Here is an 18,134-nt window from a genome sequence, read left to right on the forward strand (position 1 = left end):
CTGGGGAAATAATATATCAAGTATTAAAATTTAAAAATTTCCAATGTATTTAAAGATTCCAGCTCAGTATCTCCGCTTTTTTCTAATGCTTCTACTGCATGCAGCCTATTAAATAGCTGACCATAGAGTTACATTTTTCTCCTTCCCTGACTCCTTGCAGTCTGTTCGTGCTGCAATGCCTGAGTTTACCTTAGCTGCTTTTAATTAGGCTGGCAAGTTAGAAACTGATCAGAATATTAGATATTTAGAAAACTTGATTTAGGAAGTGCTCCAACAAAAAAGTATTCTGGTATCTTCCTACGAAGTTGCACCTCAAAAAGCTACTATATATAAGAGCATTCATTCATGGTTTCCAGCTGTTTCCAAGGTTCAGAAGGACAAGGAGCTAAATAGGGTATTATATTGTTTGGCTTCCTACTTCTCTGTCAATACAGCTCTGTTATATTGTTCTTTTGCAAAACTCATCTGTGAGGATAACATATACAACTCATGTAGGAGTATTCTTTTTGGGACAAAAACTATCACAACTGTATGCAGTTTCTCTTTTCTGACACCCAGACATAAACCCTCATGCAAAATTTGGGTCTTTTAAGACTGTCCAGGAGGAAAAGTAGAGGCTATGTATGTGTGCATATGTGTTTGCTGTGTATGTGCTTTTGGTTGCATTTTTCTTAATCAAGTGTCCTTCTTTCCATTTGTAAAGCCTGAAGATTGGATTTGGTTTCTTTTCTCCAGAGGAGGAAGGTGGCCTAGAGCCACTTTCTAGCCTGCCCTTCGTTTTCCTGTATTATCCCACAGGCTGGCTCTAGCAACTGTGTTTCTCACCCAGAGGCACTGTCCTTCACAGCTCTTCTCTCAGCCCTCAGCCCTCAGCCCAACACCATCCAGTGACCTCCTCTTCCCTCTCAATATGCGTTTGATTGCCATACCCCTTCCCATGGATTTTTTTTTCTTTTCAGTCCGGCTTCTCTCATCATTCAACATACGCTTCATAACTTTCCCAGCCATTGTTTTTCTTTCTCTTTTTCAGACATTTTCTCTCTCTTGCTGGATTCCTTTCTCAGCCCTACTCAGGACTCTCGTTTGTGTATGTCATCCTTCTGTCATTCATATGGGCTACAACTGCCTTCCCAATATGGCTACCATAACAAATGGTACTAATCGAATTAGGTTGCTGCCTGCAAGCAAATTAAGGCATTTCAAGACAGAGCTCCTCTTCCTCTTCTTTGTCCAACATTTAATTTGTGCATCTGTTACTCCTTGAAATGAGTATTCTGCTTATGCTATGCTGCCTTCCTCTATTACCCTAAATTCTGCTACCATTTCATAATAGCTCAGTAACGTAATACAAATTATTTTTTTTAATTTTATAGGCTACTTATTGGTGAATGCAATGGTTTCTTGCGATGTCAATCTGCATTGCTGTAAGCACCTCCCAACACAGAATCATTACTTCCTAACCAAACCCAAAGACTTGATGTGTAAAAATCATTCTGGTGTTAGGGATGGCTGTACTTCAGCTGCAATCTCTCGTAATAAACAGCTATGAGGCTGAGTTACTGCCACAGTTTGCCTTTGACTATAAATCAGTCTCAGCAGATGTTCATTCCTTCATATTCTATTAAGCATCTGAGATTATGTTTGAAATATATTGGAATAATCAGCACTTGAGACATATTCATTTATACCAACAGTATCTGGCGATAATAATATCCTTGTAATTACACCACTATGAGCATTCTCAGCAAAGACATAATTTTTTTCTATCACAATCCTTTAAAATATTTATAGCTGTTGATTTACCACTGTATCAGAGTACTTCCTTTCCCTTTAGCCTATCTAATACACTTTCCTACAGAATGTTAAGAATCTGGCATTTGAGATTCCTTGGTTAATAAAAAACAGTTTATGGCTAGCAGTTGACTTGATATAATATGTTGTAAACAAAGCAGCAGTTTTTTTACATCTGACTTACAGAATTTTTGGAGCTATGTGACAGCTTCTAAGGCACAGACATGAAGACAGAAATTAATTACCATTTTACTACAAAAGACTATGGGCAACCTTCTGCCCTCTTACTCCAAGACACTATTTTCAGGGGATTGTGATTGGATAGAGTCCTTCTGCTGGATCTCTACATAGAAATAAATTTTACTCTGGCTGAACTATCTTGAAGGAAATATTTTTACTTGGAAGATTAATGAACACCTTCGGCTGAATTACTTGTTCACCCCAAATTCCATCTCCTTGGTATATAAGCAGCATGTATCTGAAGGCAGTAGCCCATGTAGGAACAGCTGTGGTAGTTAGTGAAGGCTTTCCTCAATCCAAGAGCTGAAAAGGCACTTTTATCTGACTTCTTTAAAAGCTTCGATTTCCCTAGAGGTGCATCAGAGGACTGAGGGCTTAGATTTGGTGAGACTGATGAAATGACAAAGTGTGAGAAAGAGTATTTGTAATCCAGCACATGGAACATTGGTTTTTACGTGAAATCCTGGTTCATGTCTCGTCAAAACTGTATGTGTGCACCTGTTTGTTTTAAAAACTGGAATTTTTTTATGATACAAATTATTTAATCAAAAACATGCATTACATAATTAGTTTGACATTCTTATCTTTGTTACTCCACAATTTGCATTTAAAAATAAGGTGAACTGTAAGAAATGATATAAGTCTTTGTGGGTTTCACTGAGTTCACACCTTGAGATCTGATCAAAGAGAAAAATGGCCCTCACCTGTAGTATTGTACAGTGATATAGCTCAACATTTTTCTTTTCCCTCACTATGGAACTTATCTCTCTTTTCTATCCGTCTGCTCATTTTCATTTATTCAGTACCTCTGAAGTTTTCTATTCTGTATCATATGCAATCAACATTAATTAAAAGATCCAAAATATACTGTGCAGGGCCTAGAGAGAAAGTGATGACATCAACACTAAGAAACCTGTCTAAAAACCAGAGCAAAACTGAACCAATGCAGCACATGCTAAATTAATGGAACTTTGGCACCATGATAGATATCAGCTAGTGATTTGGCAATAAGAACTTGTGTTTTTTTCCCAGTCATCGAGGAGGTTTTGGTAAAAACAATCATCATTATATGTTTTAACTATGTGGAAGCACAAATAAAATTCTTACCAGCAAACTTTGCATATAGCACAAAACCCTTGCAATATAACTGATGAGGAGGACAGGTTTAGCTCTGCAGAAGAGCATGAATCACATGCTAGACTGTGCCCACATTATGGATGATAATGTATGACACATTTACCAGTGGCATTTATATTTCAGAAAACAGTGACTTGAAAGCAAATTTGAGCTGAACATGAGCTCAAAATGTGATAGAGAACTAAGAACACAGTGAAGTCTTATATCTAAAAGGAGAGAACTACTGAACAGAAGAGATGGTATTACCACATGATGATTTATGCACTAAAATGACAGGAAGAGTCCAGAAAAGAATGATGAAGAGTATTAGCAACCTGGAAAATCTTCCTAATTCTGCAAGTAAGGAAGTTAAAACTATTTAAGCTTTGGCATCTTAAATATATAGTAATACATTAAGCTAGTGGATTACTTTGCAGAACATTATCTTTGCTGTGCTGGCTGCCCACAAGTTCTTAACCTTGTGGACAACACAAGGTTGTTTTACATTCATATGGTTAAAGGTGAACACAAGAACCTCTGCTGCAGAGAAGCTAAGGTACTATCTTCTTGTTACCTGACAGTAACTTACCCTACAGTGCCATATCCTCAGTGAATTCAAAAGTAGGTTACATATGACGTGGTCAAGACACAAAAGTACAAACATGGGAAGCTGTCATATTTTTGTAGTCTATTTAAACTAACACAATCCAGCAGCTGGAAGTTGAAGCTGGAAACACTGAGACTGGAAATTAAAACCTAGTTTTCTAGAGATGTTACATCTATCAATTGTGTTCTTGAGGCTAAAATTGCAAATGTTTCTGAAGGCTCACATAGAAATTTTATCTTTGATACAGGGAATACCTTAGAAACATCTTGAATCTGATTTGTCCAAGCAGTCACATTGCACAAATAATGACATTTCCTTTTAAAAATCAATATATTTATAAGCACAGATAGTTTCAAGGTTGCTTCTATCTCCTTGACATGTGACCCCAACAGTAACCATATTCTCAGGAGTATAAATGAATATCCCAGAATGTCTGGACTGAAAATCAATTTATGGATTATATCTATGCTGATTTTAAAAGATCCTTTATAAATTATTATTTCTTTATAAATCACCCTTATAAATTAGGATTTGATCATAAATAACAGCCATGAGGCAATGAGATTAAAGTTAGGAAAGGCATGCTGAAGGTTGAGCTCTTGCTCTTGCATGCCAACATCCTGGTTGATTCCATTAGCATACAGCTGAAATGTGAGCTTGTGAACATCTTGCCATCACTGAAGACACATCTATAGAGGGGTTTCCCAAGATTCATGTATGTAAGATGTACACAATGCCTATTTGAAGTTTTTTTGTGACAGTTATGTTTTTTCTGATCAGTAACCTGCTTCTGTGCTGCTTCATAAAACGTTGCACTCACCATTTGCTTCTCCTTAACAGCTTTCCTCTTGTTGATGCCCTTAGACAGTAAAAAAGGAAGAGGAAATCCATTTACTTATAGCTGAAATCCTGTCCAAAATCCCTGTTGCACTTTGAGTGCTACAAAAGCCCACAGAAAAAAACACTTCTTGTCATCTGAATCCACAGAAGAGATGAGCTTCAGTGGCTGAACTGAGGTAAAATTTGCACATGATTTTTAATTTCACTGAGGAGTCTTAGGAAAGTACATCCCACCCTATTTGCCTCGACTTTTCTTCTTTGAGGGTTAAAATTATATTTTCAGGATCATGTAGGGTCACTTTTGGGTTTGCACACACAGACATCCAAACACACATACACATGTACATTGATGCATATTAAAGGACTTGCAGAAAATTTGAGTCCAAATCTGACAGGAATCATTGCTCTGTCAAAAATCTCACTGCAGGAGCCTTAAACAGCAGCACTCTCAGCTTTCCAAGTGCAGGACTTGATGTACGAGGTTAATCACAAAGATTCATTTTGTTGAGGGATCAGAAACCCAAAGCTGGCTCTATATAATACCTAAATCCCTTAATGCAACCAGCAGAGCCACAGTACTTCTGTCCTCTAAAGCTGGTACTTTCTATTAATTCAAGATACCTGTGCATTCAGCTTTCTTTTCAGGCCAATTGCTAGAGGAAGAGCTTTGCAGTTGGAAGGAAGGAAAACTCACAGTTCCAAAAGATGGGAGATAAACTGCTGGCCCCTTCATAGTTAATAGAACTTTTATTACTCCCTTCAGTGCAGGATTTCACCAAATCCGTTTGATTATGTAAAGTTACATTTCTGTATCCTTTTCCATACATTTATTCACATGTAAATGAAAGTCAGAAACACTTCTGAACTCTGCTTTCACATGCAGATAAAAGGTTTTTCCAGAAACAACTAACATGAAAAATTGCAGGCATCTGTGTATTGTTCTCTAATAATTTCTATGATGTAAATTCAAAGCTCCAATCTATTGACTCCTAAGGATAAGACAACTTCACAGAAAACTTCAGATCATACCAAGACAAAATCCTGCCTGGAACTCATCAGAACAAATACTTAAAACCTGAATATGAACTTTAGCATGACTTTAGCATGACTTTTATGAAAAATCAGCAAAACACAGTTGATTACACTTTTCCATCTCACCATGAAGGAAGGGAAAATGGAATGGAATGACTTGTGAAGAGGACAATGTGAACATGATATTCCTGGACCAGTCCCTTTTCTCTGTATCACTTCAAATACATGGTGAAAGCTGACTTATCATATTAACATTTAGGGACATCATTTTGTAATAATGGCTGGGAGATATCTTTGTTCATACCATTCTGTTAAAGAAATGACCTGAACAGAAAATACACTTTGCATGAATCTCCCATTTATCAGAATAACGTCATACAGTAATCAAAGTGTGTAGAAATTACAATGCAGTTTGTGGAAACACAGCACAGGCTATAATTATTGAAAGGGTTCAAAGAAAGAAAGAAACAAACAAATAAATAAACAAAAAAGATCCATTAGGAAGTCTGAAGACAGAACAAATATGGTCAGTTTCTTCTGCACCAAAAGAACCTCCATATGTTTTGAGACATTTGCTTTCTGTCAACCTATTTGGCTAGTTTATGATATTGCTGAAACAATTGTAAAATATACGTTAATGTATTTATAGCAAACAGATATTATCTGGCTAAAAAATGGAAATATTTAGCAAAAAAAACCCCACAAACATGAGCTACTTATGTCCTAAAAATGATGAATGACAGGTGATCAGATGAGATGGAAGTTGTAGTAAAATGGGTATATGGTTACAAACTTTTATCAAAAATGGCTTTGCTGCTTAAAGGATGGTCACAAACATTCTGTTACAAGTTGAGCGTGAGTGTATGTAAAAAGATAAGGACACTATCTACATTTACCTACTCTGATCCCAGTTGGCTGCAAAAAGCAGAAGAATCTTCCTGCCACAGTGGTCACGATTTTCCAGTACTCCTGGGAACCCATCTGTCAGAGCCCGTTTGATTCCTGGATCGTCAGCCTTGAAGTTTTTGAACATATCCAGGTTTAATTGGCGGTACTGGAAGTACTGAGCCAGCAGTCTGAAGGCCTCAGTTTGGTGAAACTTTCTGGCTCGGAGAAATCTCAAGATGAAGGCATCATCTGTACGTAAAAACCCAATGTCAGGCCTCGTGATAATCATGTCCCTGACTTGCTGGATATCCTGATGCAAAATGTCTGGGTTTTCATTCAGTTCCAGGCGGGCTTTCTCTATAGTCTCTGGACTAAGTCCAGCTTGTAAGTGGGTCATCTCTGCAAAAACCTCTTTTCCAAATCCTTAAATTCAGATGCTTTAGTAGAGGTGCTGATCCCATTCAAGTGATGGTCTGCTGTGAGTGTGAGCCATTCAGATGCTTTTTCCCATCAAGCTGATATTTAACAAATGAAAGCAAAGGGCTTTTCTTATTCTTGCGGAAAGAGTGACAGGTAGTTCACATGTAGTATAATCCATCCAAAGGAAAGTGTTGTTTATTCCATCACCTACTAAAAGAAAAGGAAAATATATAAAAGAAAGACTAAATACATATATAAAGCTTGCAGGAATGCATTTCTGAATTTAGATAGACATAAAATTTCTTTGTGTGCTTTATAGGTATGAGGATACCAGTCAATTTCAGAATGAGTGCATTTAAGATAAGGCAGTCACTAACATCTTGAATGTATGTATTCAGGTTTTCAGAAAAGTAATATGATTTATTGACAAAAAATACTAAGCTGTATCAACTTACTATTGGAATACACTGTGCAATGTTGTCTTACAGAAGTGGGAGTTGCAGCATCCCATAATTTTAAGCCAGGAATGACAAAGGCAAAAATAATAGTAAGTTTTTTCCACCCCAACAGGAACAACATTTCAGCTTCATAAGTACTCAGATTTACCCTCATCATACTAAGCAGAACAACTATTTGATTTGGTTTTATCAATTGTACTACTAGCTTGTAGCTTTCCTTGAATTAAACACTAAGCTGACTGTAAAACTGATTTTTAAAAAACCAAAAACTCCACCAACACCAGGGATAATTTCTACTTTGTAGAACCTCACTGAAGGTATTTCCCGTTGAGACTTAATACATCTTCATTGGAAGCTCTACATGAATAAGGTATTTGATGTATCTAACAGACAGGGCTGGTGTTTTAGTTGAAAAGAGATGTGTTTTATACTAAACTTTTTTTCCAGTATATTGTAACTCTCCTGAATACCTAGTTCTGAATTTCATTTTCGTTTCTGTACTTTACCTAGTATTTGTTTTTACAGGTGTTAGAAGAAAAACTGCTTAAGACGTTATGTATGAACAAATCGGTACAGAGCATCTCTTACATTTCAGTGACATAATTAAGCAAGAGGTTGTCATCGAAGTCTATGTAGTTACAGTTGTGCAAAATAAGATCAAGGTCTGTCCCAGTGTGATATGTGTGTGAAGAAAGATCAAGACCCATACAGTTTTTCAGCCATCACAGAAACAGACAAGCGAATACCCCTCCCTCCACTGCTTAACTGATCTCTCTCTAATTTCTGAAAATTTGGTTTTAAAAATTAAAAGGGAATCCCTCAGTGACAGACATACTTTTTGTATTTGAAGAAAGCTGTTTGGAAAGTTATGAATTATTTATAGCAAAACAACCATTTCACTCAGCTACTCCCCTGGGTTCAGCATTCTCAGATCAAACAAAGGGGAGAGCAGAAGCCAAAGCATTTTTTGGTCCAGAGTTTGCTCAAAGTTACATTGCAGGACCTGGAAGTCAATCAGCACAAGGGATGCCTCAGTTCCCTGTGTTGTGACCTTGCATGTTATTGATAAAAACTACATTTTAGATGGCACAGCTGCAGTCCCAGGATGAGATCCCAAAATTTGAATACAGAGAGTTTCTGCATATTTGCTTAAAGGACATTTGTGGTGGGAGATAAGCTTTTCATTTAACAGCAATGTGAATTGGACTTTTTTGTAGGTAACACAAAGGAGAGTTTATTAAGCATCCTCTTTCTGTATTCACTGTGGAACTGGAACTGAAAAGAGCTACCTGCAGGGCAGAGTATCTGGTGATTGATCAGCCTGGGAAAACTTCAGGAAAGGCAGAGCTGGCAGAATAGGAGGCTTTTACAAGGCACTACAGAGTGCAAATGACTCCAGAAAAAAAGTCCTGAGGTTTTGAAGGATAATTTATGGGTGCAGGCTATTCAATTCTGAAAGAAATAAGAGCTGTATTAAAGGTGGATTCCTCATATAGAAATAAAGTAGCAGCTATTTGCTTTGCTCTTGCCTTTATTAGACCAAATTAGAATAACTCCTATAGTATGAAGTGAATTGCACAGATGTAAAATTGCAGTAGGCCATAGGGAAACTAAGCCAATATTTTGTGACTGAGATTTCAAATTAATGGTGACACTAGCATTTTCTTGCATGATTCACGGTTTTAGTTACAACTGTCTCCATGAGCTAGTTAGGGGAGCTTAGGTGTGATAATATCATTGGGGGAGTGTGGGACAAGGATTGGTCCCTCCCTAGTTTAAACAACAAATAGTAGAGTAAGGAAACTGTGCTAAAGGGTACTCAGCAGAAGAGTGGAAGCAAGAAGCTTATCTGGGGTCTGCATTAGCTCTGGCTCAGGGCCCAGCACTCCTATGGCTTAGAATCTCAAAATAATGGAATCACAGGATGGTTTGGATTGAAAAGGACCTTTGGAAATCATCTGGTCCAACCTCCTTGTCATGAGCAGGGACATCATTCACTGAATCAGGTTGTTCAAAATCCCATTCAACCTAGCCTTGAACACTTCCAAAGATTGAGCATTCACAATTTCTTCGGGCAACCTATTCCATAGTCTCACCACCTCTATCACAAAAAAAAATTCTTCTTTATATTCAATGTGAATCTGTCTTTTTTCAGTTTAAAAATGTTAGCCCTTGTCCTATTACTACAGGCCCTACTAAAAAGTCTCTGACCATCTTTCTTATAAATCCCTTTTAGGTACTGGAAGGCTGCTGTAAGGTCACCCTGAAGCTTTCTCTTCTGCAGGCTGAACAACTCCAACTCTCTCAGCCTGTCTTCACAAGAGAGGTGCTCCAGCCCTCTGATCATTTTTGTGGCCCTTCTCTGGACCTATTCTAAAATGTGCAAGGACTAGTGGCAGATAACTGTGTCACACACTCAATCCCCAGTGGAATCATCCATTTTGTAGGAGTTTACGGGGAGTAAAACTGCTCTTTTTCTGACTCCCACCTCCACCAAGATACTTTCTTTCGAAATAAGGCAAATTTTTGAAAGGTCAACTACAGTCTGCTCCAGAAAGAAAAATGAGATTTGACCAAGGACATAAAATCTGGCCCTTCTTATTGGATCCCCAAGTATTTAATGTCAAAAATTATGCCACTTATTTTCATTAAAGTTGCCTACCACTTTTAACCAAATTAAATGCCCAGAATTATCCTAAGGCGAGGGAGATACAGTCCTTTCCTGTCAGATGTTGTTGCCAAAAAAGCAACTTACAAATACTCAGTCTAACAAAAGATATATTTTAAAATGCATTTCGGAATTTTCTGATAGTGAGCTGAGCTATAACCACGGATTACAGTTATCTATAGATTATCCTGATTAGCAGCCGGAACACACTGCACTGAAATATTTTATTGGTGTGAAGTTATATATTGCAAAATAATCTAAAATATGTGTGAAAAATTTTGTTGCTGTTTTAATCGTAACACAAATCATGAGGTTAGGAATCCACTCTCACACCATTGCCTTTAAGGAGTCTGATATACATCAGTGGATGAGTCTGTACTCCCACTACTAACCTTGACAATAAGTTTAATGCTCCATAGCTACCCAGTTTAATTGTCACTGCACTTTCTCAAATGGTACTGATTTATTCTGATTCCCAAGGTATAACAGACCATTTTCACCCCCTCCCACCCATGGCAATTTCTCCTTCTCTTCCAGTGTTGTGTGCAGTTCTCATCCATCTACCAATTTGTCAGATGTTTACATCTTTGTTCAGTTTGGTTCAGGGTTGGTTTATCTTCCAAATGAAGATGCTGGCTTTTTTTCCTTACCTTGAATATTGTTGCTGCATGTTGGCAGACTAGACTGTTTGTTATAATCTCAACAGCTGTTTTTCTGTCTTGTGACTCTTTGTTCCCAAAGGACTATTTGCTCTCCTAATGTCTTTTCACAGCCACTTGCAATAAATCATCCCTCCAAAGGAAAAAAAAAACCAACTTTAAAAAAAAAAAATTTACAGAGATTTGAAACACAACATACTTATACCCAAAAAGGAGGGAAATTTCCACCAAAACTGTGGTGTCACATACCATTGTGGTTTACTTATTTTCCATCCCAACAAGAGAATGACAAGGGACAGAGAGTGGCTTCAGGATGGGTAGCATACTGAAAGTGGGACACAGTTTTCAGACAACCAGCTTATATTTTTGCATGACCCTCCATGAAAAAGAAAAAAATTACTTAATAATAAAATGTATAATAATACTGTACAAACAAAAATAAAAATAATATATTATGGAATATTTTTATATGCTTTACTGCTCTCTCTTCAATGACAGTTTCTGAGTCAGCATTCAACTCCTGTTTGCTCTACATCCCCTGGAAGACTGACCAAAACCAGCTCTCAATAATGATGACATTTGTCTGGATCATTTTGTTCCTGCCCACTTAGCTGTCCCTGCAATATCACTTGCTTTTTTTGAGCACTTCATGTGCATTTGGCCCTTCCCCATCCAGTTCAGTTCCAGAAAGATTTTAGTTGTCTCTGTGTCTACCAAGTGTTTTCATTCAGTCCAAAGCTATATGGAGTGTGAAATTTCATTACCACAGTTTTCAAATGGAGAAGGAACCAGCGTTTGATCTTCACCTGGTATTAAGAGGCATCACTGCTAAGGTTTGGCTCATTATATAATTCCTAGCTCCTAGCATTCATACAGATATTAGCTGCTACAATCATGCCAGAGAGGAAGGGAGTGGGCAGGAAGGGAGGAAAAATGGTAATATAGAATGATTTCATCTCAGAGAGTGGGTGTCATCTCATTAAATTGCTTTTTGAAAAATATTTTGATGTTAACTGTGGAAAACCTCTTGGGGCTATGTTCTGCTTAACAGAGGTTGCTTCATAAGGACTGGGTAGGATGAATCCACACCTGTACCTATAGGAATGGTTCCTATGGCACTTCGTGGCCTTGGGTTACCTTAGTAGGAACCTGCTCTGGAAATGGATTGGTAAGACATAGAAAGGGAACTACTCCAGCTCCCTGAACTACTTTCGAAAGAGCAATGAGAAAAACTGATTCTCTCTTGTCCTTGATGGCAAGATCATAGCATCTTCCACAGATTGTGGGGAGAAGCACAGCCCTGACTGATTTGCTTGAGATCATGGAGGACACATTTCACATAGCTGGGAACAGATCATATGTCCTCTGAGTCACAAGCTTACACACTAACACCTGGGAAATCTTTCCTCTCTATGCATAATGCTCTGTATCATAAGAAAAATATGAAACCATGTTGCACACTGGGAAATGGAGAGGTAGACTGCAATGTTCCCAATGTCCCCAGAGTAATCATCTTAGGCTTCGAAGGCACAATCAAGAGTCCCAAAGTATACTATTTCTTTAGATTTTGCAAAGAGCAACCTCCCTATGGGGCTTTCCAACAGGACTATCTCATATTCCAAGTTCAATAGCCTGGCTGCTGCTCACATTATTATAGAATCACAGAAAAGCTGACATTGGAAAGAACTTCTGGAGTGCATCTGGTCCAATCCCCTGCTCAAGCAGGGCCTCCTAGAGCTGTTTTCCCAGGACTCTGTCCAGACAGCTTTTGAGTATTTCCAAGGAGGGAGACTCCACAGCCTTCCTGGGTGACCTGTGCCTATGTTGTCACTCTCACAGTAAAAAAGTGTTTCCTGAAGTTCACGGCGAACCTCCCATGTTTCAGTTTGTGCCCATTGCCTCTGGACCTGCACTGGACAACACTGAAAAGAGTCTGACTCCATCCTCTTTACATCTTCTCTTCAGGTATTTGTACACACTAATGAGATCCCCCTGACCCTGTTCATCTCCAGTCACAGCTCTCTCAGCCTTTTTTCATGTGAGCAATATTCCAGTTCCTTCATCATCCTCGTAAATCTTTGTCAGATTTTATCCCATATGTCCATGTCTCTCTTGTACTGAGAAACCCAGAATGGGATACAATACTGCAGGTATGGCCTCACCACCACTTCTCTTTAGCCCTTCCTTAGGGGGCTAGATCCTCTCAGTAAACATAAATGAGTTAAATATTGTAAGTCTTTCTTCTCCAAGTATTGATGCTCCTGTAAACCTTCACTAGGGAATTGTTGCTCCTCTTCAATATGAAAATAGTGAATGTTTGTGACTGTAATGGCTGTGTGGGGAATTTGATGGTTTCTCACACTTTCCCAGGATAGAATGTCCCAGCTCAGTTACAAAAAGCTAACATTTCCTTTAGTTCAGTAAAAACAACACATCATGCATTCCTATTCCCCTCTTACTACAATCTTTTTGTTAGTTTGAGTCAGTTACAGGTTACCCTCGGGCCAAATCTAAATGTCCAGAGCTGGTAATCTAACCCTGGCACAGCATAAAACCTGACAGCAACTCAACTGATGTTTGCTGCTCTCTGCACAGTATGTAGGGCAGGCACATCTGCAACTGCAACCAACCTGCAGTTGTCCTGCTGTTCGTACAAGCTGCCAGGCATGAGGAGAGACTGACAAGGTTGTCTAACAGACATAAAATAAAAAAATTATCTTTCGACCTAAAATGTGCAAAACTTTATTGCCTACCTGAATATTAAGGAAGAGGAGTGGAACTTAACTCATGAATAAAAAAGTTAAACAAAAAGCTGTGAACTTAGTGAGATTGGTTCAACTTTTCTCCAAGTCATAGTTTTTTTAAGTATTCATCAATCACAGATATACTGCAAATCCCTATGGGAACAAGAGGACCTGTGGCATGCCACAGAAACAGCAGTCTATGAGCAACTTCCATGACAGTCATGAACTATTGCAAGCATCTCCATGAAAAAAGCATCCTGGCCACTATGGGACAGAGGTCACTTCTCCAATAATATAGAAACTTCTTGCAGCAGAAGTTATCAGCAATATGCAAAACATGAATTCTGACCCCCAAGCCTCATAATTAAACTATATGTAGAAATCTGGCAGCATGCAATCATAATACTGGTGTCTGAAATCTCTAAATGTGGTAGAAATTGTGTTACAACATCTGCACAGAGATATACAGGAGAAGGAACAAAACATACCAAGATGTTTGGTATAACATCTTTAATAACATGAACTTTATCTAATTTTGCAGTTCTTTTGCTTCATGTTTTGAAAAATTAACTTCCTTTAAAAAATATGAAATACAATGGTGGTGTATGAGTGTTAACTTTGTTCTGCTTTATATATTATGCCAAAGAAAGGCATCTGTGGCATTCCATGGAGTGGCAGTGGGAGAAGGAAGGGAAGGAGAGACAGTCAGGGGCAGAAAGGAAGTAAGGAAGGCAGGAAAAAAGGAGGGAGGCAAGGAATGAAAGGAAAGGAGGGAAGGAAGAAGGGAGGAAGGGAGGCAAGAAAGAGGGAGAAATTCTGCACCCAGGAATTCATGCAGTTCTCCTGTTGTTGTTTTTTCTTTCTCTCATTCCTGTTGAAATATGATCACAAAACAAAGTTCTGCACACAGGTACTTCTCCCAAAGTTGTAGAAATAAAGTTTAATATAATTCGATAATACCTTGTGGGTTTGTTTTCTCAGTGGAGGAACATATCAGAAAAAAGGAGTTTATTTCTATAAATGCTTTTGAAGGAAAAAACCCAAACCAAACAAACCAAAACCCCACTAAACTGTTTGGAAATTCTCAAAGTAAATCCACAAAGCAGCATTATATCATGAGGGAAAGGAATTGTGATTCATGTGCCAAAAAACACGTGAACTTCAGCTCAGTGAATTTCCCACTCTATAAAAGACTAATGTTGTTTCTTTTTTGTTTGTTTTTTTTTTAGTTTGTTTTAACTAGTAAGACCTAATTGTCATATCTTGTTTGTGTTTGTGCCAGAGACACACTACAGTACCAGGCTGTGAGACAAAATATAACTCACTTGCCAAGTAATAGCACAATTGCTTCAGTAATTGCACAGTTCAGTTAACAATTGCATGAGTTTATAGTCTTAGTTTGAAGAAAATATTCTCCATCCTTTTATGAGGCTGATCATTTGTATTACAACTGACATAGTCCTCTATTGGAAGATGAGGAGGCTGCTATTAAATGTTTCAGTGAAATGACCTCTGTGTTCAAAGCACACAGAGTTGAACTGCTTTGACCCAGTGCTATGGGGTGGATTCTGCATTCCCTCCATTGCTGAACACAATTACACTGCTTACACTACTACTCAGCAGCACTCAGTGCTACTCATAGTATCTGGTCTCTGCAGCAGCTTTCAAGTTATATACAATGATTAAATAAATTAAGAAGGTTTTTGAAATAAGTTGCAATATCTTTCAATGTTTTGCATATGCCTTACAAAAGTCTAATTTTTAGAAAATAATAGTTTTTAGAGCTGGATGAGTCAACAGAATTCTTAAAATAATTGGCATCATTTTATAACAGATATATGACAACATAAGCTGCCCCTGTAAACTTCAAGTTGGGATACAGACTGCATATGAGGAAAAGCTCTATAAGGTTATCTGACTTATAATTATATGAAAAAGTAAACCAGTACCTTCGCTATGCAGTGCATGGCATAATACTGTTACATAATATGTCATGTAAATGTTGGCATTGTATTAACTTTTAGTACTGCAGAAAATCCGTGTTATCATCTGATTACTCAGAAAGCACATGAAAGCCGCCTTTCTGTAATTTAATTTTTCCTTCCAAATAGGATCCAGTCACTGTTTAGTGATGGACAAGGAGTAGCCATCTGCTCCTTAACTTCATTATTCCCAGAGCTTGTTAAAACTGAGGAATCAGCGTTTTGAAAAGGGGAAGTTCTCTTTCTCCTATGACCTTCCTCACCCTCCCAGGATTAAACCATTGCAAAGAGAATTAAAGTCAGGCCAGTAGCACACATGGGGTTTCTCCAGCTGTTATTTGCTTTGCATTTATTTTTATGCATGAAGCCCTGTCTGAACATCCTCACTTCTTGCAGAGATCACAGCTTAATTCTTTACTTCCTGCAGCAAAGGATCCACAGGCTAGCTGTTTTTCACCTCACTTCTTCCCCGCACCCATCACTGTTTGCCACTGGGAAGGCAATACACTTGACTGACCGAGCACATTCCCCACTCTCTTTAATCCCTCTTCCCTCTTTGGGTTAAGTACACCTAGTCAAAATGGGCATCAATTTGCTAAGGAGCAAACAGGTATCTGCTGCTGTTTGGTAAACTTCTGTATGTCGACACTTGGCTGGAGTCCTTACTTCAGTAACTTAAATCTCAGTTTTAAGCCTTTCCGCTACATCCCTCTCACCTCTCTCTTGCTCTCAAATTAGATCTGGACTTTCCCTTCCAAGTTGTGTTCCCTTTCTTCCCCAGCTTCTGGGCTGCTGAGCTGCTTTTTTCAGTGCCATGCCCCCTTTCAGGAAAGACTGGGACTGGTGATGGAGAAGGAAGACAGGAGGGAAAGAGGGCAGGAAAGTGAGGAATGTGGGGAAATGGGCAGGGAAGAAAGGAGACAAGGGAGCAGGGCAGGAAGGAGAGTAGACAGGGAAGGCAGAAAACAGGAAGGTAGGAATAAGAGAATCAGAGAAACAGGACAAGGAGGACTGGAGGCAGAAGAGCCAGGATAGATAGGAGGCTGGAAGCAGGAAACAGGGCAGGGAGGCAAGGGAGGCAAGGGAGGCAAGGGAAGCAGAGGAGGAAGGGGGAGGTAAGGGAAGTAGAGCAGGCAGGGCAAAGAAGAGAGTCAGGGAGAAGGGGAAGGAGGCACAGAGGCAGAGAGCAGAGGGAGGCAGAGAGCAGAGAGGTAGGACAGGCAGGAGAGGCAGTCAGGGGAAGCAGGAATCAGGGTAAGGAGGTAGGGAGGGACCAGGCCAGCTAAGATGCAGAGGAGGCAGGGAACAGGGTCGGAAGGGAGCAGGGAGTCAGGGCAGGCATGAGGTAAGCAGTGGAGGCAGGGGACAGAGAGACAGGGAAGGCAGCAAACAGGGGAAAGAGGTAGGCACGGCAAACAGATCAGGCAGAAGGCAAGGAAACAGAGGCAGGAGAGACAGGTTGGGAGGCAGGAGGTAGGTCAGACAGGGAGCAGGGCAGGCAGGAGGCAGCAGGCAGAGAGTAGGGTGGGGAGGAGGCAAGGAGCGGGGCAGGCAGAAGGGAGCAGGAGAGGCTAGGCAGGCAGGACACAGCCGGCAGGAGGCAGGGAGCAGGGCAGGCAGGAGGGAGCCGGGCAGGCAGGAGGCCGGGAAGGGAGCGGCCCCTGCCCGCCGCCGGAGCTGTCCTCCCGGCGGTGCTGAATCGCCGCACCCCGGGCCCGGAGGGTCGGGGGATGCCGGGAGCGCGGAGAGCCGCCCTGCGCAACCCCAAAGAAGGCAAATCCAAATACCTGCACAGCGCCAGCAGCTGCCGTGGGGCGGCGGGGGGCTGCGTGGGGTGGGTTTTCCCCCTGTAGATGTCCTTGCTGCTGAGATGGGTGGGCGAGAAAGATCTCCCGGCTCCCGGGTTCCGGCTCAGATCTCTCTAGAAAACTGAATGAGCGAGCGCCAGCTCCACGGGGCTGTGATTTTTTTTTTTTTTTTTTTTTTTTTTTTTTTTGTAGGAGGCGTGTGCGCCAAAGCTTGGGTCCTTCCACTGCCGTCCCCCTGGGTCCTAAGCCCTCCTGCCGCCCGCCCGGCTGCCTCCCGGCGCTCCCGATGCCCCTGGGATGCGGGCTAGGTGCTCCGTGCCGCCGCGGGAGGGGTGGGAAGGGGCTGCTGGCGGCCGGGAGGGCTTAGCATTGCGGGTTTCTACCCAGCGGCGTGGGCTTCACCGCCTGTTTTCTAGCATCACCCCTTTCCCAGCGAAAGTCGGGCAGAGCACAGCCTCCTGCGGCATTTACAGCAGCCATGGAAAGAGTGATCTTAATGGACCATGTATTATCTATGGGCTGCTTTAATGAACATGGCAGCCTGGGTTTGTAAGAGAAGTTTTGCCTGAGTCCGACTGCAGGGACATCTAGCTCAGCGTGCTGTCACCAACAGTACCCACAGCAAATGTCTGGTCAAGAATGTAAAAATAGGACAACCTTCACCCCTGCACTCTCTCAACCCCTCTCCCAAGCACTTCAAGTTCAGGAATTTTCCCAGCAATGCAGTACCTGTGTTTTTCAGATGAAATTTTACTCCTTGAGAACAGCTTCTCCTACAATACTCACAAATTTCTAGAACATCCTTCCATAATGTCCTTTGACTAGGCCATCTACCTATTTCACAATCACCTGTCGTTCATTATAGTGATCTATAAGCTTTT

The 18,134-nt window shown here is 40.3% G+C and overlaps 1 protein-coding gene across 2 annotated transcripts in view; it reads right to left on the reverse strand.

Annotated features, from left to right (window-relative positions):
- The window catches only part of CLVS1 (clavesin 1), a 100,300-nt gene extending 82,911 nt beyond the window's left edge, over positions 1–17,389 (reverse strand). Inside the window, exons 1-2 of one of the 2 annotated variants that reach the window (XM_029959460.1) lie at positions 17,233–17,389; positions 6,523–7,141 (exon numbers count right to left, since the gene is read on the reverse strand). In XM_029959460.1, coding sequence (XP_029815320.1) covers positions 6,523–6,911 — 389 coding nt within the window. In that variant the 5' untranslated portion in view covers positions 6,912–7,141; positions 17,233–17,389. Of the gene's footprint in view, positions 1–6,522; positions 7,145–17,232 lie in introns of both variants that reach the window. The other variant, XM_029959459.1, reaches the window with a different exon arrangement.
- Between the last annotated feature and the right edge of the window lie 745 nt (positions 17,390–18,134).

This window comes from Manacus vitellinus, unplaced genomic scaffold, assembly GCF_001715985.3.
Source record: "Manacus vitellinus isolate BGI_N305 unplaced genomic scaffold, ASM171598v3 scaffold_1_pilon, whole genome shotgun sequence".
Classification (NCBI taxonomy): domain Eukaryota; kingdom Metazoa; phylum Chordata; class Aves; order Passeriformes; family Pipridae; genus Manacus; species Manacus vitellinus.